The sequence below is a fragment of the Oculina patagonica genome, chromosome 10 (assembly GCF_052425735.1).
Source record: "Oculina patagonica isolate OP01 chromosome 10, crgOcupat, whole genome shotgun sequence".
Classification (NCBI taxonomy): Eukaryota; Metazoa; Cnidaria; class Anthozoa; order Scleractinia; family Oculinidae; genus Oculina; species Oculina patagonica.
In genome coordinates, this window is record NC_135767.1 from 9,941,427 (window position 1) to 9,957,092 (window position 15,666).

The following is a 15,666-nucleotide window of genomic DNA, read 5'->3' on the forward strand; positions in this document are numbered from 1 at the left end:
CCGACGTCTGTGACAGAAATAGATGATATTACATGGTTGCACGGAGATATTCGACCAAATGTCGATTTACTTTGGCTCATTCAGCATTGAAACAGGGCAAACTTGTCACAAAATGTTTCGAAAACGATATCTTCACATGTGAAATAACATGTTATTTTCACGTGCGAAGATATGATTTTTTAGCACGAAAGATTTCCTAGCCTCCGTGGCCGGCGTTCAAAGTGGAAGGAGGAGGGGAGTTCGAGCGCGATGCGCGAGGTGCGAGGTGCGAGGTGAGAACGCTTCGCGCTCTCTTCTCGCACCTCGCGCTCGAACTCCCCTCCTCCTTCCACTTTGAACGACGGCCACGGAGGCTAAAGATTTCCTGGTATTTAACTGATGTTTATATAATAATAAACAATATGATATGACAGGTTGCATAAATCTCGCTCTTATGCCCCAAAAGAGTAAAATATCTCAATTAACAATAAACGGAATATTTTTCAGCGCACCAATGCTAACTTCACAGAATGCTATTCATAGTTCATTAGCATCCCCAGTGACGTCATTAGCATCCTCGGAGACCCAGGGGCAGTTAGTGGGGCGAAACGAAGGAAATACCGAGCAGAAATCGTAGCGACGAAAGTTTTCCGTACTTGAAAACTTTCGTCGCTACGATTTCTGCCCGGTATTTCCTTCGTTTCGCCCCACTAACTGCCCCTGGGTCTCCGAGGATGAATTTCCCAAAAATCTTGAAAAGACGTACACAAAAAAGGTCATTCCGGGTTTTAGGATTCCGGGCTTTCTTATCCGGATTTCCGGCATTCCGGTTTTCCGGGTTTCCGGCATTCCGGGTAAGGGGTTTTAGGACAACCAGAGCAAGCACAGTATAGTGCTAATTATTATATTGGGTACATAATAGTTCCACATACATAACGTACTTACCTCTTTGACGGTTATGACCGCTGGTCTGGGTACGCAGGCTTCCAAGTGCGCAGTTGTCTGCTTTGTCTCTGCTTTGTCACGTTGTCATAGCAATAAGGCATTTCAACTCCTCCGTCTTCGATGAGTTTGTTGCTGTCTGTTGTTTGCATTACTTCACGTTGAAAGGATGGAGACTTTGGGAACAGAAAACTCACCAGAACAGAATAAGGTGAGTAAAAACCTTCATAGTAACGAGAGGTTATGAGAAATTAGTAGAGTGCGTTCGACCTAAAGCTGAGATAACCCGAGAAAAAACAAAGTGGCTATTCGGCAACCGTACGTTTGCTATTCGTACCGTCGAGTCAAAATAATTCATTGATTATTTCTTTCTTATCACTGTTTCTTGCCAATCCAAAATATGTACCTGCGATTCTAGTGAGTGCTGATTTTTTGAACCAGACTAATTAGTCCCTGCATACTATGGGAATGACTCTCTCAAACGACAGTGAGTAAGAACCTAGTTCTTCCAGGTTTAATACTACTGTCTGGTTTCGAGACAAAGTCGTTTCGAGACAAGTCGTTTCGAGACAAGTCGAGGTCGATTCGAGACACAAGTAAAGTCGTTTCGAGACAAACTGAGACACATGTAAAATCGATTCGAGAGAAACTGAAATTGCTTAGATTTAGAAGTAAACTCGAGAAAAGATCAGTATATTAGTGTTTCAGTTTGCGAAACACTAATAAAATTTGCCGAAGTGAGCAAATTTGTCGCGATGAACTTATTTTGATGGCAGAACCTCACACTGAGTTCTTGTACGCGTTTTAATTATATCTTCAGTTTTACGTGCTTTAAGTCTGTTATTCGGGGAAAACGACAGAATACGAGTTTATCTATTATTTGGTTACTAAAGGTTGAATAATTTTCTGTAGGTCAAACTTATATTCTGTTTTGTCTTTGCTGAACATGTTTGAGCTGCTTTAAGCTGACTTGCATCTACGTAGAGGCAAATTTTGTGTAAAGTAATGCACCTCAGGAGGGGGAGGCCGGCATAGGCGCTAGGCCAAGCAACCTCAGAGCATTTGTGAATGTTCAAAAGAGTCACTTACTTCATTAAGTAATGATTCGCACAAGACGTAGGCATCCGAAATCCAAAGCTGTCAACAGCTAATCCATTAATTGAATTAAATTCTTGGCTTTTGATTGGCTGAAAAGTCAAAATTGGTGTAAAAATGGCTTTGAAATTAAATTTTGTTCTATTTTTGGCAATAAACTAGGTCCCAGCATCATTTTCATTGTATATACCGAGTTTCGTTACCATGGGATATGGGGAACTGGCTCTAATCGAGAAGAATTGTCTTTTCATATCGGCCGCCATATTGGATCGAGACATCAGCGTGAAGTTCTCACCTTGATATCAGCATTTTTCGCTAAAATTTCAGTATCTTTTTTGAGTTTGAAACTAATAGAAGCTGAATAGACAGATATTATTTAATTTTCGGAATGTAAAACGTAATTTAAAGTGAAGAATGCCTCCAAACGCTTCGTGTTGCTGTCCGCAACATAACACGTGGGGAAATTCCGATAAGAGCATTTGAAGCGCTCACAAACCTCAATATGGCTTCCACACAGCTTGCAAATCGTCATTTCCAGCAAATGATGGAATCTGCGACCGGGCTACAGCACCTGGATATTTCCAACTGCCCAGCGCTGGAACAAATCGCCATTTTCAAGGCCAAAGAAAACATAGGAGAACTGGTGAACATCGCGATCTCCGGGAATACGCAATTCACTATTCTCGCCATCGCGTGTTTGTGCTCCTGTCCTGAACTTGTGACGATAGAAGCACATGGGCTCGAGTTCAGCGCAGAAGAACTCTTTTTTTATCTAAGACATTCTACACAATTGGAAGCGGCGAGTTACGTCTTGAAATGGAGGAAGGATGCAATGCTATGGACGTCGTGAACTCATTTCAACGTGAAATCTTTTATTAAGAACTTTTATTGACATTTTTTCAAGAACATTTGTGAGGCGATGGCAAACAAATTGTGGCTTTTGCTGTCTTTTCTTTTTGTGGATACATATTTAGTCTAGTTTCAGTTTGATGGTGCGCGCAACAACACGCGCGCTTGTTGACAGATCAGTGACGAAGAACAATGAAGGCGGCTACTTGCGCAGTGTCGCATTACTCTAATTGCTATTGTGTTCGAACATTGATTGAAAAAGTTGTCTTCCCCATATTGTAAGGCCTTGTCCTTTGACATGTTTGTAGTTTTTAACATTTAAAATCGATTCGTATAGTTCAAACGATCGAAAATGCCATTGTTGTGAATAATTCAAGAATTGAAATTCAAATTTCGCGCTTCAATTGTAATTAGCCAATCACTGTTAGGGATTTTTATTTAATTAAAGGATTAACACTGTGATGCCAAACGGTTGTTTTTGGATCCGGCCTGTTGATTTTTGCCTACTTCTTGTGAGAATCATTACTTAAAATGTTGTACGAAAGTCTATTTAAGTGCCCCTAACCCCCAAAAATGTTGTAAAACCAAAACAAAAGTTTTTGCTTTTGGTTGAAACCACGATTTTTTTAGGATTTTAAAGTCGTGAAAAGTTGCTACTGTGAAAACCACGTCCTTGACGAAGAACTGGTTGATGCATTCAGCGTTATCTGTTTGAGCTTTCATTTTGTAACAGTGTTCAGTGTGTGGTGAATTTCCAGGATTTATGTTCATATTTCTGTTTTAATTTTTTTAACCTTGTATGGAAAGCACTATTGATAGCGCATATTGTATTTAATGTTGTAAATTCTATATAAATAACAGGGTTTGCATTTTAAAAGGAAAATTTGTGGAGCTGTTCTGTTCTATGACCATTACTCTGACATGACTTTAAAATAGAAGCCAACAAAGTGCTAGAGGCGGCCTATTTATAGGCTCGCTCCGTGTTTAAGGATATGGGTCTAGCAAATTTGTGACGTCATTCCAGGACATCCGGTCTCACAGTATACATGTAGCTCGCTTGCGATGTAAATCGGAGTTAACGGGGTAGTGACCTTATTCTGAGCTCAAAAATATGTGTTAGATTGTGAGAGCCAATCAAGTTCGCGGCGGTGCAAACGCAAGTCTGTAGAATTTTACTGGTTTCAGAATTTTTGAAGCATTATTACCGTAAATTCAAGGTACGTCGTTTGATACTTGCTGATTCAAAATAATATCTTTCTTTAAAGACCCAGTATTGACCATTATGCTTTTCAGGCTTCTGTTATCGTTTGGCCCACATGATAGCGAGGCTACTATTGTTTTTAGAGTTTTGCTTTTCTCATGGCAAACTTTCAACCGTTGCAAAGAAATAGCTTTCAAGAGCGCTTTTGAACAAGTCTATAACACGTACCTTACTTATTTGGTTATAAGGTGCACTCGGCTATAAGAGGCACCCTTAACTTGGCAACTTTGTCATGCTAAGTTTCCAAACTGAAAATATTCCAAAACATTCGGTTATAAGACGCACCATGAGTTGGGGGGTTTAAAAGATGCAGTCGTCAATCAAAGGACAGTTCTTCTTACATAATTTGAATGTTTGAATGTTGCTCATGCTCATTGGCACAATTTTTGAGTAAAGAGGTAAGATTTCTGCTAATATAAGACGTAAATTCGCTCAAGGTAAACATCTTTCCATTGTTCATGCTTCGAACTTGGCTGCTTAGTAACCTGGCAGATGTTTAGTTACCAGTGACCACTGAGTTTGTAGCTTGGTTACCAAGTTCTCAAGCATGCTTTCAGGGATCCATATTCGCAGTCGTCCGTTCGTCCGAGACGACTAAAACATCGTATGGACGACCAAATGATTACATAAACTCGTCCGCTGGACGACTTAAGTTTGACTTAATGAAAAAAAAAACAATTATTAAGTTTTCTTATGAGTTACTTGCGTTCTGACCACTTGTCATCCATTCATAACTTTTCGAAAACAGAACATAATTTGCAACTTTCTGTCGCGATAAAATCATAATTTTGGCCGCCATCTTGGCTGATGCGGTATTTTCCATCAATGAAATCATTGCAGGCTCAATTTTCAAGCTCTCAACCGCTGATATTTTGTACTGCAGCTGCATCCGCGAAAACACGAGGCGATCGCATCAGCTGATGTTTTGATCAAAATTTGCCGTTATCTTGGTCTGGCGCCGCCAGCAAAGAAAAAAAAAGCAATGTTAAGGTGGCTCCATAGGGTTTCTTGACCGCGCGAAGAATGGGTACGAAAGGGCGAGCTTGAAATGCCGGCAAATCAAAACAAACATGGCGGCTTCACGCGAGCGTGAAGTTTTCGGCGAGAAAACGCGAGACTTGCTTCCTGCCAATGAAACAACACCCGTGCTTTCCTGTGTGGATCAGATAAAAGAGTTTACAACACCCTAAAAAGGTGTTTACAACGTCCGCGGTGCTTCTGGCCGCTTTTGTAAAGTTCGTACGATCGAAAGTAAAAGAGAAAATAAAGAATAGTCTCCGCGATTGTGAGATACTTCGAGCAGAATTTCAGCGATTCTGCTACATAAAGGATTAAGGTATGTCTCTAACTAACCTTTGGGTTAACAGATATTCGTACAAAAATCGACATAAACGGGGAACGCTCGTCTTTACACATCAACTCGTATGGTTCGAAAGTTCGCGCATGCTCAAATAGCGATCTTGGACAATTTCTATTCTGATGACGTAATTGTTATTCGGGCGAAAATAGAAAATTTCCCCTGGTATTTACTAGAGTTTCCTTCGGTGAAATTCCTTAAAATTTGGCATAGATGTGATACCTTTTTAACTGCCCTTTTTGCCGTTTTTTTTAAAAAAATTTGTAAGCCAGTTTTTTTGCTTAGTCAAAAAAACACAAAATAATCAAAAACGCAAAAACGACCTGGACAACCCCTACTTTTTTTGTTTTTAAAAGTTACTTCTCATCAGTTTCAATCCATTGGGAGAATATCAAATATTTTCACCGAAGAAAATTAAAGAAATTGAAGATCAAAGCCATAAAAACACCAAAAATAGGACTTTTTGAGTAGATGTAGCTAAAAAACAAAGGCCGTTATTTTAAAAAAGAATAAAGCACAACATATTTTAGTCTTTGCTTTTAATATTTCGGCAGCTTTTATGTATCTAGTTTAAAAAATAACGCGAAAATGATCTCTTGATGGATATCACTTGTGCGCGCGCCGTAATATCTCAAAACCCTATGGAGCCACCTTAACACTTCAGAAAAACAAACCAAATATGAATAAGAAGAGCAAAAGCGTTCTTTTCTTCCGTGGTTGCAGTCGAAGAGGCCCTGGCTTTCATTTGTGCCCGCATCATACGCTTCCGCAACATCACAAGCCGCTTGGGGGCGTGATGTTTTGTGAAATTTGTAAGCCGGCAGCCAAGGTAGACAAGTAAAAAGTCTCATTAACAAATACTTGTGAATCAAACTTTATTAAAACAGATTCGTTGTCTTGAAGATTTCATGTATACACAGTGTTACATACATGTGATAATAACAAAAAAGTCAACTTTTCGTTTACTTGTTGTACGGTCGCCATTCTTCACTTTTCAATGGGCAAGTAAAATTTTGCCAGGGCAAGTATGTCATCTTGCATACTTGCCCGGCTGACGACTTGGAGAAAAAACGAATATGGATCCCTGTGCTTTGTACTTTGTTTATCGAGTGGTTTTCAAAGATTCTCAGGCTTTTTTGGGTGTTTTCCTTGTCTTTTAAAGTCACTTATCAACTTTTCACGATGAGAAAGGTTTATTTAATATGAGTATGCTTGATTTTCTTTGTCTATTTCAACATAATGCTGGCAAAAGCAGGTGTTACTAAAACTTGTCAACTCAACAAATATACACGATAATAAACTTTGTTTACGTAATTGGACTACATGCTGTCCAATTTGGCTGTCAGAGGAATTTTTTGAATCTAATTATTTCCAAAATTGGACAAGCATGTAGTCCGGTTACATATTAATTATATAGCTTGTAGTCAGTCAATCCAGCGTAAACAATAAACTTATGTCCAGAACGGGAAAAGCTTTCAACAATAGTAGGCATAACACAGCACATGCAACTCACTCAGAGCATTGTCTTCACAAATAAAACTTAGACAAAACAGTGCAATTTTATTCACCTGAGTTTGCGAAGCTTGCTACAAAGTGAGTGAAAACACTGCATCAATCAATTAAAGTCGTAAACAAAGTGTCCGAAGAGCTTTACAACTTCTTGAATCTGACATACTCCTTTCCATCGTTCATACTTCATCGCCGTCTTTTCTTTTCGAATTTCAGCAAAAAACGACAAAGAATTGCATCTAGCTCATGGCGATGAATATCTAAAAGATGTCTTGCTTCGCTTCGCTGCACTTACGTTCACCCAAGTTTTGTACTATTGGAGGTGTTTTGCTCTTGGTTTTTGCTTCTTAGTGTAGCTAGCTCCTCTTCTGACAAACGTAGAAAATTTCTCTTTGTTGTTACTATTGCTGAAAACCTCAAAAGGAATAGAAAAACGTAGCAAACTTGTCTTAAAAAATTCCGCCATTGTCGACTAAAACAGGACAAGTTTATAGGGCTGATGCTATGCTTTGTGCTAATTGGCTAATATCCGTCACATGTTGTTTTTTCTTTGATTTGATTGGCTGAGACGAAACTGTCCAAATTTTCTTAAATTGGACAGATTGTGAATTTTACCTGAAAGTCCTAATTGAAACTATCCAAATTTAATCCCAAATTGGACAGTTCCCAGACATTAAGGAAAAATAGCTGCGCTGACAATGTACTGACGGCTATATAATTAACATTGAAACTTTTTAAGAAGAACCTAAAAACTTATCTTTTTAAAGAAGCCTATGACATTTAATTTTTATTTCTTATACATGTTTACTTTAAGTCCAGTTAAATAATCATGATATTTTTAGTTTTTAAATTTTTAACTTTTAAAACTTCACTCTCTGCATGTATAGATATTTTAGCTCAATAGATTAATTTAGTTAGGTATTTTTATATTTTATTTTTATTTTTTAGCATAGTGATTGTAAAGCGCTATGAAAGATTAGCTAAATAGTGCTATAGAAATGATTATTATTATATTATTATTATAAACTTTCTGTGTCTTGCTCTTGAGGTGTAAAATATCATTTTATTATATAAACATCAGTGAAATACCAGGAAATCTTTCGCACGAAAAAATCATATCTTCACACGTGAAAATAACATGTTATTTTCACATGTGTAGATATCGATTTCGAAACATTTTCTGACAAGTTTGCCCTGTTTCAATGCTGAATGAGCCAAAGTAAATCGATATTAAGTCGAAACATCTTCGGATCTTCCTCGGCAGTCTTCGGAATTCTTCGGATATCTTCGGAAATATTCGGAAAAGTTCGTAAAATGTTCGGAAACATTCGTACGATCTTCCGACAACATTTTGCAAATCTTCGGAAATCTTCGGAAAATGGTCGGCAATCTTCGGAAAATCGTCAAAAACATCGTAATTAGTAGGTTTATATAATAAACAGAATATTACATGGTTGCTTGGAGATATGAAATTTATCTTCTTGTGTTCAAATCGATATCCCACTCGTTCGCTGCGCTCACTCGTGAGATATCGATTTGAACACTCGAAGATAAATTTCATATCTCCGCGCAACCATGTAATATCCTCTATAAAGTCAATGACCAACACTAAGTGTTTGATTTTTTGTATTGTAACTGCAAGTTCGGGTAAAATGGCAGCCATAAGATTTTGTTGCACGAAAATTTCGGTTATAAGACACACCCTGAGTTTTGAGCAGATTTTGATTGAACAAGAATATTTTCTCGTAAAAAATGGTGTGCCTTATTCCTCGCGAAGCGAGGCCGAAGGCCAAGCATAGCGGGGTGAATAATTTTGTCCCTCAAAGGGCTCAGGCGGGATGAAATCTCGTGTGGAGTTTACGGTCATATATATATATTTGTGAGCTTGGTGTCTGGCGGAAATGACGTCACACGGCCGCGCGCTGGTGTCAGGCGTCGAACTTGAAATCAGATCTTCGGGACTGAGGGCGGGGGTTCGAATCCGGCTAGGGTTTTTTTTTTCTTTTTTTACTATTATTTTTTTTGTGGGAACGAATCCTGAGCCTTTCATTTTTATTGTTTTTCTTTTCGGATTAAAATAACACTGATTTCCACATAATACTCACTCAACGCCTATTCAGGCTATAAACTGCTGGGTCTGTAATCGTGCAGTTCGTTGTTGTTCAGTTTCTGTTTGTATTCTGTCTGCTGTATTTTGTCGAAGTCTCTGTAATCGTGCAGTTCGTTGTTGTTCAGTTTCTGTTTGTATTCTGTCTGCTGTATTTTGTCGAAGTCTCTGTAATCGTGCAGTTCGTTGTTGTTCAGTTTCTGTTTGTATTCTGTCTGCTGTATATTGTCGAAGTCTCTGTAATCGTGCAGTTCGTTGTTGTTCAGTTTCTGTTTGTATTCTGTCCGCGGTATTTTGTCGAAGTCTCTGTAATCGTGCAGTTTGTTGTTGTTCAGTTTCTGTTTGTATTCTGTTTGCTGTATTTTGTCGAAGTCTCTGTAATCGTGCGGTTCGTTGTTGTTCAGTTTCTGTCTGCTGTATTTTGTCCGTTACTAGGCAACAATAACCCAGAGCTTCTCGAGGCCCTGCGAGTCACGTATTACTAGTAAGTGAATAAATACGGACCTACCTATTGAAAACTCTGAATTGATTTCTTTATTGTCCAAGGGAAATGCCGTGGTAAATACACAACATGTACGTATGGATGGATTACCTTTTTGTATTTGGAAACCTTGAAGCCAGCGGTGGTGGCGCAATTGAAGTATGATGTGACAATGAAAATTAGCTTCTCCATCTCTCTTACAGTACTGTACGAGTTCAAAGTTATGGTTTCGTAAAGCTGACCGTGTTTTTTGGTTGGTTATGTAAAACTTTATTCATTCCTCTAATTTTGGGCTCGAGTTTGCTGCGATTGCAAAGGCCACTGCACCGGAAATAAAGGAAGAGAAATTTATTTAGCATGCAAATGCCACCAAGCGATATTGTGTATGTATAGCGCAGAGCAAGGGAAAGGGTTCTGATTTGAAGAAATTTTGGTGATGTGTTCATCTGTTTCCACAACTCTGTAAGAGAAATAAAAGCTGAAAAACATAGAAATAGCAAGTCTTTAAATTTGCATAAAAATTAGAAATACAAATATTCATACAGTTGCGTAATGATTGGCAATTATAAACGGCAAAACACAAGCTTTCCTCGGAGGCCTGCCAGGTTATTCCTTAATTCCGTTGGTAAATGCAGTAGAAACTCCACAAACACACTATCGGTGGCTCCTTGAAAACCAAGAATACTTCTCGTTCAGTTCCATAAATAAAAAACTGAAGTCCAAAGTCAAATTTGCGGCATTGTTTAATTTAGCTCAGTGTGCATGTGGTTTGAAGGTGATCATTGATCTCTATGACATTGGAACTGGTGTTTATAAGGGCTCGGGGAAACTATATTTTAGATGGTCAGGGATTAGGATGATCAAACAATCTACATGTCAGTTACATCTTTCCCTGCCTCATCAATAATAACATATCTATACCACTGGTTGTAAGAAGTTCTTTAGCCAAATATTAAAGCTACTCTGTTTATATAATTAATAAAGTAAGTCTTTGAACTGGAGGTTTGCTCAGTAAACATGGTAAAAGGGATGCTCAAGCTGAGTGAATTAGACTGAATCAAATCAACAGCACCCATTATGATCTGGGACTTCATCATATTGTTCAAACATTCTCAACTACCCAGCCTGAACAAGTCTTAATTCCTCAGTTTAAAACTGGTGCCAATCCTGGAATGATTTCACTAGCCCCAGTCTCTGTTTGTCTCTGTCGTGTGCTTAATAATCCCAACTTCAAAAATTCTTTAAAAATTCGTGGTTTTAACCCAAAAAAATTTCTTGCAGGATTTTGCTCTATATAATACAATCTGGCCAAAAAAAGTTTTTAAGGTTAAAGGCACTTTAAAACAGTCAAAAGTCCCCACTACAGGCAAACAGTTGCTGTCAAATCCCCTGCCTTAATGCCGGCCTTCCCAGCGGCTTAACATTGATAGGTGGTGCATGAGGTTGATTGAAGTTTTTGAATTTCGAAGGATTCGATTGATTTTGAAGAATGGGAGGAACCCAATTAAATATTGTGCTGTCAATAGATATATTATGCATTGATAACGTCATATGCTCAAAAATTTACCACAAAGCCACATTTACATGAATTATTTTCAGCCCTCTGCCACCTTCACACAGTTTTCATGAGGGTCTTCTTTTCATCTTTGCTTGTAGAACCCTTTGGTGGAAGTCTGACTTTAACATGCATAAGGGCTATTAAAAAGAGAACTCTGCTCATAGAGTACATTTATCAACATCTCTCTCATTAACAAAACTTCAAAGGGTATCATCACATAAATTCAGAATTGAATAAATTTAAGGGCATTAAAAACTAGCTGAGGAACTCCACTTTTATCTGGGTGGTGGGGGCTTTTGCTTGCCTAAATCTATATACATTATTTTATTCTATTCAGAACACCACAAAAAGTGACCCTGGTGCAACAGGAGCTGCAGCATATGACTTTGAGCAAACAAAGCCAGGCAAAGGTGCAGTTACTTCTCGCTATTACCACACTTTCAACATTCCTGAGCGGTTTGATAATCCGGGTATGTTTTATTCTTTCTTACAGATGTAATTAATAACCCAGGCAACCCTGTTTTCTCCTGTCCTACTGAAGTTGAGTTAAATACGCTTACTACAGTAAACCAGGAAGAAGGTACTACAAACTGTTGACTATAATGAGCTGGAGATCAGCAAGAGATTAAAAGTTCTTTCATTAGTTTCACAAAGTTGGAGAGTACATTTGTTCATATTGTCTGACTAGGCGCAAGGGCCATGCATATATTAGGCTGAGGTCTTGGTAGTACAGGTCAAATGCAGCAAGGTCTGCTCAGAAAAGTCAAAGACCAAGGGGCAATATTTTCCCAGAACAGTTTCAAGCAAGCTTGGTTAATAACAGATTTATTAGAAAAAATACATGACTTGATAATAATGAAAATATTTTAAAATTATTGAAAAATATATGTGTACATAAAAGATTTATCAGTTTTCCAACCGCATATATATACACTAAATGTAATTATGCTTGTCCAGCAATACAGTACTCTAATTGGTTGATTTAAGTTACATATTAGCCCTCAATTCTTAATTATTTGTTGTTACTGCTGCCATTTGTAAGAAGTTGTTTGACTTGTATAATTAGTCACCAAAGGCAAAGTGAACATAAGATTATGGGCATTAATCCGCTGCCCAGGATAAACCTTCTACTCGTACTAACTTCATGCAAAAAGTTGATATCTCAAAGAGATCTTTGATTATTGCGGTTTTCAGTGAAATGCGAACTCTGAAATTCAAAATCCAACTAATGATTGCGTTTTTCGCTGCTGTCAATCATAATTATGGCGACAGCCAGCGAACCATGAAAAACAGAAACAAACAAAATGGATCGAAATCTACCAATCACAGTCGAGAGACGTGACCTTTTGACCCAGGTGAAGTGAGCGTCTGTTTCCCGAGAGGTCCGCAAAGATGATTGACGGCAGCGAAAAGCGTAAACCGTTGGTTGAGGATTAAATTTCAGAGTTCGCATTTCACTGAAAAGCGCAATAAGTTTGACTTCTGCTCTGCATAGGGCATGCATGGTTTTACTGTTTACTGTTTAACACATAGTACCTTAGAGACCCCTCTCTTCCTTGGCAAGGTTAAAAGAGAAGTTACTATTTTACGTAATTGAAAAATCTGTTATGGACATTACAACTAAAGCAACCTTCAGTTTTAATTCTGACTTTTAAAGCTAAATTCCTGTGATTTGTGAGAAGTTTTTGTCAACAAGTATTTTGTTATGACTAGTAGGAAGTTAACGTTTTTCAAACATGTCATGAATTTCCACTAGGTATTTTGTACTTTTATTGGTACATGTATGCAAAAGTGTGATGTTACGGACATTATATGAAGCATTACAGACACTACAGTCTCTGAATTTAACACTCAAAATTTCAGATTTAAAACTTTTTTGTACAGTCCTTTTGGTTTATTTGTGCTTGGCAGAAAATGCTTTAAATGTATAAATTTATTCACTAGCACTTGACAAAATCCACAAATGTGTGCTGTTATTTTAGATATATTGTCAGTGATTTCAGATAAAAGGGCAAAGTAAATTACCAAGCAGTTCCACTTTTAGGCTTGGCTCGTTCTACATCCTAAAACAAAATTATTTAATTCCCTTACAAACCCTGATTAACGGAGTGTTCAAAGAATACTGGTTTCTGTGGCTCTTATCGTTAGCTTGGGCTACCTGCGGTTCTTCAGTATGAAATCCACTGATATAAGATTTTCTTTTAGATTGGTTTGAAGGTTACAGTTCAAAGAAGCAAAATCCAATGTATATGACAAGTTCTATGGAGTATGGGTGAGTTTAATTTCCAGATAATTTTAGTAATTAAAGGTGGCTTGAGTGGATTTTTTAGGGGCAACACTGCTCAAGATTGAGAATTAACTAAGTCACATTGATGCATTATTTTGATAAAAATGATAATTAGTTATGACCAGTGTTTAGGAATTAACCTTATTCCGTTATTCGTTTGTCTCAAGATAGAATCGCTTTGAGATGTTGATTGCAACGTTTCGAATGCAATACTGCTAGTCTTCATCAGGCACCGAGGTCGATCGTTTACGCATGGCTATTTATGCACCTTGGTTCACTCCTATTGGTGCATTTCGATCCTCATTATTTTTTCAACTAACTGATGATGTTCCCTCAGAGGTCCACTTTGTAGTTGAACGGTTGTAGTGTTTTCTGATCGTAGGTAACCATGCTTCAGGAATTTTAATTCCCCCGTCTCTATTGATGTTATTAGGATGAAGTCTTATTTGGATAGCCTCTTTGACCCTGTGGTGTATCTTATCATTCGTATATATTTTTAGTATAACACTTTGTTTCAATACTGCTTTCATTTTTTTTTAAAAACTCGCACAATCAGAAAAGTTTTCAGAAAGCAATCATTCCCAAGTGTCCTGTATAATACAATTGATTTTTTTTTTTGCCAAGGTTGTGCACATGGAAATGAAACTTGAAAACAATACCCGTTAATAATTCTGACACTCACTAGTAAACACGAAATCAGTGAGATAAAAATAGTACATTGGAGGCCCTACTTTGTTGCCTTCATGCTTTCAGTGACCTTGAAACTTGCAAGCCATATCAATTGATGACAAATCTCGAGATTGTAAATTTTTTGAAAAAAATAAATAAATTATCGAGCGGTTTTCAATATATGCCTTATTTTAGGAATATAATGAAGCATTTTAACAGCGTGGACAAAATGTATGCATAATAAAATTGATGTGAATTTAGGAAAAGTTCCGGTTAAATGCGTACAGTAAACGTGTTTACATGAATAAAATTAACACAAATTTTTGAAATAGGCGTTAATAACATGTATCGTTAATTTCCTATAATAAGGTAATCACTTTTGTTGGCATAGACCAAATTATATACAAAAAAGTGGAGGGAGGGGGAGTTGGGAAGAGGGAGACAAAAAACAGAGGGGTAGTGGGGACGAGAAGGGGAGGGACGCCTGCTCTAAGAACCCCCTTTTGTTCATTTCTGTGGCCGCTGGCAGCCACAAAATTCTGATTGGCTAGGAAACAAAGGGTATTGTAAAATGCAAGTTTTGCAATTTTATTTCCCCTTCTTTTCCCCTCTCCCTTTCCCTCCCCCTTTTTACGCCTGCCACGCAGGCTATACAATCAAAGGCTCTATGAGCAAAGTCGTGCATGTGGTATTAAAAACTGACAGCCAGAATTAGCCAAAATTTTAAATATTTGCTGAGAAATGACAATTTTTGTAGACGTAAGTGATAGTTGAATTGAAAACACCTTTTGATGGCCTAGCCTCATTCAGAGTTCAGTGCTGTGTTGTATTGCAGGATATTGTTTTGGTGAATCTATAAATGATTTCAAAATACTGTGTGCCTTGTTAAAATAACTTGTAGGACAACGCAAACCATCTAAGTGTAAGCAATTTGTTATTTATCATTATTATTAATAAAAGGGGCCAAATTGCAAACCGCTAGCTACAACCCTTGTTATGCTTTAGTATTCTATGAAATATGAATGAACACATTCCACACGGCTGTACAACTACAACTTTCATTTTATTACATGAAATCGAGGCCATACATAGACTGGCGAACACGTGCTCTAAATGGGGACTGGGACTTGTATTTGTGTCCGAGACACAAAAAATGTTCCGCAACAAATGTTTTCCCATTTTCTCCCCCAAGAAAACATCATGAGCAACAATGTGTCATCGTTTGTTACCGCCTGTAAGGTCTATAGTTAGATAATAAGACTAACTGAATTGTTGTCCATTTCTTTTAAGGAGTCATCGTCCAACAGTTCATACCATGCCTACAAGTTTTCATGCGAAGTCACAAACCTTCACAGAACATTTAGGAACGTGTGGAATGTACAGAAATCAATCTCTGAATACTGCTATGGATAAGAGTATTGTTTGAATAAGAAATGTCCTATTTATTTTTTTGCTGTGACTAACAAACAGTTGATAATGTGTAAATTAAAAATTACGCCGTGGATGTATTGATGCATCTGTGTGCATACCGATGTTGTCTGTTTTTGTTTCTAATAAAGTAACGTTACCGAC

At 37.7% G+C, this 15,666-nt stretch overlaps 1 protein-coding gene across 4 annotated transcripts; it reads left to right on the forward strand.

The window, feature by feature from the left end:
- Positions 1-973: 973 nt before the first annotated feature.
- On the forward strand, positions 974-15,666 carry LOC144667117 (piercer of microtubule wall 1 protein-like). 4 transcript variants are annotated; one of them, XM_078528503.1, is made up of 6 exons: positions 996-1,132; positions 9,646-9,739; positions 11,476-11,548; positions 11,632-11,718; positions 13,344-13,410; positions 15,385-15,666. In XM_078528503.1, the coding sequence occupies exons 2-6, from the start codon at positions 9,671-9,673 to the stop codon at positions 15,518-15,520; spliced, it is 432 nt and encodes a 143-aa protein (XP_078384629.1). In that variant the 5' UTR covers positions 996-1,132; positions 9,646-9,670; the 3' UTR covers positions 15,521-15,666. The 4 variants fall into 4 exon arrangements, with proteins under 4 accessions (XP_078384631.1, XP_078384632.1, XP_078384629.1 ...); XM_078528505.1 differs by lacking the exon at positions 9,646-9,739 and having other exon boundaries at positions 974-1,132; XM_078528504.1 differs by lacking the exon at positions 11,632-11,718 and having other exon boundaries at positions 1,005-1,132; positions 11,476-11,608.

Excerpts from the sequence above, each read along its gene's own strand:
- LOC144667117 (XM_078528503.1), top strand. The coding sequence starts at position 9,671 with ATGTACGTATGGATGGATTACCTTTTTGTATTTGGAAACCTTGAAGCC. Across the intron at positions 9,740-11,475 it reads GCGGTGGTGGCGCAATTGAA|AACACCACAAAAAGTGACCC; the intron begins GTATGATGTGAC and ends TATTCTATTCAG. Across the intron at positions 13,411-15,384 it reads ACAAGTTCTATGGAGTATGG|GAGTCATCGTCCAACAGTTC; the intron begins GTGAGTTTAATT and ends ATTTCTTTTAAG.